General features: G+C 30.0%; 2 protein-coding genes across 6 annotated transcripts; both read right to left on the reverse strand.

The window, feature by feature from the left end:
• Positions 1 to 1,118: 1,118 nt before the first annotated feature.
• LOC119673030 (microtubule-associated protein RP/EB family member 1-like) lies at positions 1,119 to 2,407 on the reverse strand. Its single transcript, XM_038084242.1, has 2 exons — positions 1,578 to 2,407; positions 1,119 to 1,528 (listed from the first exon to the last, which is right to left on the reverse strand). Exon 1 carries the CDS (start codon positions 2,264 to 2,266, stop codon positions 1,697 to 1,699), a length of 570 nt encoding a protein of 189 aa, XP_037940170.1. The 5' UTR covers positions 2,267 to 2,407; the 3' UTR covers positions 1,119 to 1,528; positions 1,578 to 1,696.
• Positions 2,408 to 4,005: 1,598 nt separating this feature from the next.
• LOC119671014 (microtubule-associated protein RP/EB family member 3-like) lies at positions 4,006 to 5,575 on the reverse strand. Of its 5 annotated transcripts, none has more exons than XR_005251755.1 (4): positions 4,972 to 5,575; positions 4,755 to 4,909; positions 4,531 to 4,704; positions 4,006 to 4,473 (listed from the first exon to the last, which is right to left on the reverse strand). XR_005251755.1 is itself a non-coding variant. In XM_038081496.1 (3 exons), exons 1-2 carry the CDS (start codon positions 5,432 to 5,434, stop codon positions 4,700 to 4,702), a joined length of 477 nt encoding a protein of 158 aa, XP_037937424.1. In that variant the 5' UTR covers positions 5,435 to 5,575; the 3' UTR covers positions 4,006 to 4,473; positions 4,531 to 4,699. The 5 variants fall into 5 exon arrangements, 1 of the variants encoding a protein (XP_037937424.1); XR_005251754.1 differs by having other exon boundaries at positions 4,963 to 5,575; XR_005251753.1 differs by having other exon boundaries at positions 4,793 to 5,575.
• Positions 5,576 to 7,205: the final 1,630 nt, after the last annotated feature.

The raw sequence follows: 7,205 nt of genomic DNA on the forward strand, positions 1-7,205 counted from the left end.
CATTAAAAAAAATAAGTTTGCAAAATAATTGGTTTTAAAGTTTATACTTTTGTGGTTATTGAAGTGAAATCGTAGTTGGAAGAATTGCTGCACTTGAGTATAAATTGGAGTATTCACTGCAGATAGAATTCTCTATATTTTATTATATAGAAAAAAACAGTCAAGAACGTATAAAAAATAACTAATTTTTTTCTAATTATAAACTAAATTATATTGAAATACATCAAATAAGTTATCTAGTAATATAAAAGTAATATCACTATAGTATCAAATGAAATAAGCTAACTTTCTGCGATAATATGGAATTGTATTTTTAGTTTTTTCAATATTATAACAAATATTATTATTAATATGTACGATTTTAACTTGAAATAAATATAAAACTTCCATTAATTCTTCGGGATAATTTAACAGTATACTTACGTACTCTTTGCATCCAAAGAATCTATATGGTAAATTGAAAAGACTTACCTTCTTGTTAAAATGACTCCACCTGCCTTCCGTCTCAATGGAACAAAATCCATTTATAATTACTCTCAGAAGAATCTTTCAAATGCTGCTTATCAGCGAAAATGTTTGCTTACTATAATATACAGGACTTAATATCTTATGACCTGGAACGCTGAGGAGAAAGCAGGTTATAGTTTACTAACTGTGATTATATTCACTAGGTAAGAGCTTGTGATAGTTGAATTACAGTCCGGTCATGTGATATTGGTAACCGAGTTGGACTGCTGAACTGACGTTTGATATTCAGCGTATATACTCATGCTGATACCACAATGTTCCTTGATATTGTTTCCGAAGATTGTTGTATCGAAACAATTCAGCAAAAATCCCATAGTTCAATTTGCTCTTAAGAATGTAATTACAACGAAATTCTTATTAAATTTCACCTTCATTACAATGACGTCACGATTCGCGCTTACGATTGCTGTTCACGAGTTGCGGTCTTTTAACTAACTGAAGAATGTTTTCTAATTATATTTAAAAATTATTTAAATTAGGTAAATTTAAATAATATAGCAATATAAAACATGACGAGAAAAAACTAAATAAAATAAAATTAATTAAAATTGAATAATGTAAAAAATAAAGTAAAAAAAAACAAAATAAAATAACATTAAACTGAAATAAAATATATTTCTACAAACTTAACAGAATTCCAACAGTAATATCAAATTTTCAGATACAAGACATTTATTTTAGTTCCTTTCAGATTCATCTTCTTGCTTTTTCATTTATAATGAAAGATTTCTATATACTAATGAAGGTTCCCACAGATTTCCACTACAGCACGCTATAATTTAGGTTTTAATTAAATTAGAAATATTTATGTGTACTATATTATTTTTTTTAATGCGTACTAACTAGCTGGTGTTATCGTATGACTTTAACTTATACCAATCATTCCTTGTACTGAAAAGGAATCCCACGGCATTCTTTAATAGCTAATGAGTAAGTTTCCTCTTTAAGGAAATTTTGTAACATAATTCAATATCCTTGATCGATTGTTTCATTGATTAATCTGCAAAAATTTTTTATAAAATCAAATTTTTTGAGACCATTTTTATTACCCAAAAAATAATAAACTTCACACTTCGGATTTCCATTTATTTTCTTTTATGTATCAGTTTTCTATAACATAATTTTGGCGACCGTATATGTGGTATAAGTTGGTGGAAGGAAGCTTAATCTATATGTGACTTACTTGTGGATAGGACTTCTCATCACAAGTTGTATGCAGGGGCTCAATAGTTTCAAATAATGTGGCTTTATTCAAACTGGACTTACTTGACTTATTTTTTACGCTAACATCTTTTAACGGCTGACTTGATTGTATTAAGGACACCGAATTATCATCAACTATAAGGCAAGGAACTTTTTTCTCCACTTCATCCTGACTTGAATTCGCCTCATAAAATTTGCGGAACCATTGTAACAGTTCATAATTTTCACGATAGCTTCCTGCTGCTAGTTTAACTATTGCGAGTTCCTTCACTATCCCTACCTTCCTCAAGCCGTTTTGAAAGATCTTAAAATTACTTATATAATGACGTTCAAATGTGGAATTATTTTTCACTTTGTTAAGGTTAATAATTCCCCTAAAGAGCAAGTCAAACATTTCACAATACTTCGATCCAGTTTTCATTTCTTCAACGTTGACAAGATTGATACAAAGTTTATTATTCACCCAATTTATCAACTCGAAACGGGAATAATTTTTCGAGTTGTGGGATGTCCACGCATTCACCGCTTTCTGCATTTTTCTAATGGAACCTTTTTTCTCTTGGAGACAGAGAAAAGTTTTGAATTCAGTAATATTTAAATTACTAAAAATGTTTCAGATTAGAACTGAAATTTTGTAACGATGTTGTGCCTAAATTTATTTGAAATGAGTTTTGTGTGTTTTATATTTTACAAGTTATATAATATCTTAATGAATTTTTTCTTTTGAAATAATTTGTTAAACTTTAAGCCAACTAGGTTAGTATTAATCTAAATAACAAACGGTTTTATACTAAAGATGGCGAAAAGTTTTTAACTGAAATATTATATTCTTTATAAATATACGAGAAAGGAAGACAAACAAAAATAATTTTCAATTAATTTAAAGAAATGTATGTTTGTAGTGCTTACATATATTTTTCTGCAGATCCTTTTTAATATTTAGGATGTGAAATTGTTGCTATAACAGAATCATATTCTATAAAGACTTAACACTCTATAATGCAATATTTTTGAAAAATTTTTATCCTGTTTTTATCTCAACTACTTGAGAAAAACTAAACTTGTGACTAGAGATTTACATAAAGCAACTACATACTTACCTATCCTCTTAACGGTGTACAAACGTTTTTCATTTGTAGTTCTTCGTGGAAAACATTTTAAACAATTTGTTCTATGTTATAACGATGAAGCACAGGCTGACTGTTTGATTTGGTGCCTGTTGACAAGAAAATTACCTATATCTTCTACCTATATCTACCTACATATCCGAATTTTCCACTGCCACAACAGTTTTTCTCATATGCAATGCTTCGCCATTGCCGCAGAGACTTTGCTCAAACATTAAGATCTGTGAATAGATCTACACGGTTAGGGTTTAGTAATACTAAAACAACCTTGGATATCAAATCTAATGTCGGCGAGAGTTCACGACAACCGATAAACATCATATTTAGGCCACTTGGAGGCCCTTGCAGCAATTACAAGTCCCTTCAAATTACTTGAATTCTTCGGAAGCACTAAAGATATATGTAGAAATTTATGCTGATGTTGAAACTTAGCACGAAGTGTATTTGTAAGTGATTTTTTGTGGCCTTAAACATGCAGATCTGACTATAAACATCGCCAAGTACGAATTCAATTACAAATTAGAACGAAAGATATAGTTCCAGTGACAGTGCAGAGGTTAACGCAATTCAATGGCATGATATATTTCTATCGATCGTTCATTTGTTACACCGTAAGAAACCAGCAATGTTTTGTTTATCCCCAGATAATCAAATGAATTGCAAGGCCATTCGATTGGTATCCTGGAAATATAACAGTACGTTGATTTTGTCAACGTACTCCAACAATTTGATGCAGCCCAGATTACTGAAATTTATGATGCCAAATCCACTGCCAGTTTTATTGTCAAAGAAGATCCTGCAGTCTTCATTATGTCTTGGTAGTGTCAAGTTTCTGGTCTCTCCGCAAAAAGCTCCTGGTTTGGGTCTAAAAATTATTAAGCTAATGAAGCTACTGGATGTCAGATATTCCTGAATACCGTTCATTTTTAGTAGCGTGTTCGATCTCAATGGTAGTCTATCTGCGAAACGTCATGTTCGCAAATTCTTTTATATTTCAGACCACCTACTGTTACAGCACAAACATAAGTCAGCATAAATCAGTTTCTAGAGTTTTTAGACCCAATTTTAGCGCATAACCACATGACATTTAAAAATATCGCAAATTTCAGATTGTTAAAGTTATCTTTTAGTTTTATTTATCGTTTCTCATATAATTTTTTTTCCTTAGCAAAGCAAGAAGTAATTTGCTAGTTGTTAAATGGTACATTTGCCAGATCTGAAACCAGACTAATATGGTCTTATCAGTTGGTAGAGGATTGAATTTAAATCGTTCACAAGGTACGTATAATAAAAAGTCCAGCATAGCTGCTTTTGAGAATTGAGCAAAGAACATTTCCATTATAATCATTTGATTGCATTTATCTAACCATATTTTGCAAATAAGTAGAGGCATATGTTTAAATAGAGTTGGGTATTTAAATATATATGACAAAGAATGTAAACTTTATATCTGTGAAACATAAAAATATATATTTCGGCCAACATCAGTAATAAAAATCAGTTAAAAATAAATATCATTATTGTTGTCTTCCAATTATTTCTCTCACTTCTCAAGGTATTAAAGTTATTAAATTTCTCTATGTTGATTCATGCAGGCCTTTCTTTTGTCGGCTACCTATCCGATATAATTTAAAGTTAATTTCAATTAAAAATATTAGGTTCCATTACTTACGTTACTAGATGTTACCAACGTGGTGTTCTCTTTTGGTTTCAACTTATACCAATCACTCGTAGTAAAAAAGCATCCCAAGGCATACTTCATTAACTTAAGACAACATGAAATCCAATAATAACATATTAGTAACATGGCCATGTGAAATTTGTTGTTGATTACTCATTGATTAACCTGTAAAAATTTTTTATAAAATAAAATTCTTTTGATATCATTTTTATTACCAAATAAATAACAAATTTTGCACTTTGGATTTATTTACTTTTCTTCATGTGCCATAATATATGTTCGGGAACTAATTCGGTGGTAAAAGTTGTATGAAGAATGTGCTTATGATATAGTCACTTACTTAGGGATAGACGTTCTCATCACAACTTGTCTGCAGGGACACAATAGTACGAGATAATGTGCCCTTATTCAAACTAGACTTACTTGACTTACTTTTTACCCCGACCTCTTTTAACGACTGATTTAGTTCAAATGAGGTCACCAAATTATCACCAATTAAAGGGCAGGGAACTTTTTTCTCCACTTCATCTTGACTAGAATTCGCCTCATAAAATTTGCGGAACCATTGTAATAGCTCGTAGTTTTCACTATAGCTTCCTGCTGCTAGTTTAACTATTGCGAGTTCCTTCACTATCCCTACCTTCCTCAGGGCGTTTTGAAAGATCTTGAAATTACTTATATAGTGACGTTCAAAGGTGGAATTCTTCTTCACTTTATTAAGGTTAATAATTCCCCTAAAGAGCAAATCAAACATTTCGCAATACTTCGATCCAGTTTTCATTTCTTCAACGTTGACAAGATTGATACAAAGTTTATTATTCACCCAATTTATCAATTCGAAACGGGAATAATTTTTCGAGTTGTGGGATGTCCACGCATTCACCGCTTTCTGCATTTTTCTAATGGAACCTTTTTTCTCTTGGAGACAGAGAAAAGTTTTGAATTCAGTAATATTTCAATTACTAAAAATGTTTCAGATTGGAACTGAAATTTTGTAACAATGTTGTGCCTAAATTTATTTGAAATGAGTTTTGTGTGTTTTATATTTTACAAGTAAATATCTTAATGAAATTATTCTTTTAAAATACTTTGTTGAGGTTAAAGCCTACTAAGTTAGTATTTATTTAAAACATGACAATTAGTTTTGAAACTGAAGAGAGTAATACGGCGTTTACATTGGCCGAAAATGGCTCATTTTGGTCAAAAATCGAAAATGAGTATCGAATGGCTCATTCTTGCATATAAAATTTCAAGCACAAAAATGAGCAATTTTCTCACATTCTGTATGACGTTCGAATGCATTCCACATACGTTCCAAATGCAAAGGAATCCATTGAACATACCCTAAATGAAAGCTCTTCATGGCATTTTGACTGTTTGAAAAAGCTGTTTTTAACATATTTACAAAAAAAGGTAAACAAATGTTTGATGGTTGCATTTTCTTGAAAACGATGCACGGCTTTTTAGAACTTTTACTTCCCAAAAAGTAATTAATCGAAGTTAAAAATATGTTTTAAGTTTGTAATGTAAGGTTTGAAGGCATATTTAACCTTCATGCAACATTTTTTTGGCACAGGCCAAAAATCAAATCAACGTGCAAGTTGAAAAATCAGCTGTTGAAATGAGAACAAATGAAATAGAACGAATGTAAACACTTTCAAATGGCTCATTCAAAATGAGCCATTTTCGGCCAATGTAAACGCCATATAAAAGTATTTTTTACTCTTTTCTAATATTTCATAACTCATTATTTTCACATTTTTTTTTAATCTTTGGTTTAGTTTTGAAAATATATGCTAAGATAGCATTACGATGCGATATATCATTGTATATTCTATGTCCTTAGCTACTGTATCTACAGTGACCATATACACAAACAAATTGACTGAAGGATTTTATCTTCTGCGTTAATTGTTGCAACAATGCGTTAATTGTTGCATAATGTATGCATCAGATATACTCTTATAATTGCTATGCCCATTACTATACTCTCAGGGTAGCACATCAAATCATATTATGCAAAATATGTTTATAGTTTCATCCGAAGTTAGTTTTCGTGATTCAGAAAAATATAATCAAAAGCATGTTGTATGTATATTTTTAATTCAATCAAGCAAAAATATAAGTATGTCCTAAGCAGCCATTGAATGGTAAATGTAAATGTCAATGAAGGAAATCCTTTACAGTTATACTATCAGAATTCCCAAATGATTAAATAAACAGAAGTAAATTCCTTGATTCCTTGATATGTCATATAGACCTTTACGCTGATTTCTACTTCACAAAACACTTTCGTTTCATTAGCAAATGCATTTTTAGTTTTTAAAAAGTTTCCCCATACTTATTAAGTTGTAAATATATTAGTAATTTTTAACTGTTACTTACTATCAGAGCTGTGCACTTTTAATTAGAATACACTCAATTATAAATTGTAATTACATTTGTAATTAGATTACATTACTGTATAATAATTACAATTATACAGTAATCCGTAATTGAGGTAATCAATTATATTCACTCACTTTACTCTGTAATAGTAATTGAGTTTGTAATGTGATTGAATTTGTATAGGTCTGCTTACTGATACTATAATTAAAAGTTGATTTAAAAATTAATTTAAATTATAAATTTAAATTTAATTAAATTTCATATAAATAAACTGTTAT

The sequence above is a fragment of the Teleopsis dalmanni genome, chromosome 1 (assembly GCF_002237135.1).
Source record: "Teleopsis dalmanni isolate 2A chromosome 1, ASM223713v2, whole genome shotgun sequence".
NCBI lineage: Eukaryota > Metazoa > Arthropoda > Insecta > Diptera > Diopsidae > Teleopsis > Teleopsis dalmanni.

Coding starts and splice junctions, on each gene's coding strand:
- LOC119673030 (XM_038084242.1), bottom strand. CDS start 2,266: ATGCAGAAAGCGGTGAATGCGTGGACATCCCACAACTCGAAAAATTAT.
- LOC119671014 (XM_038081496.1), bottom strand. CDS start 5,434: ATGCAGAAAGCGGTGAATGCGTGGACATCCCACAACTCGAAAAATTAT.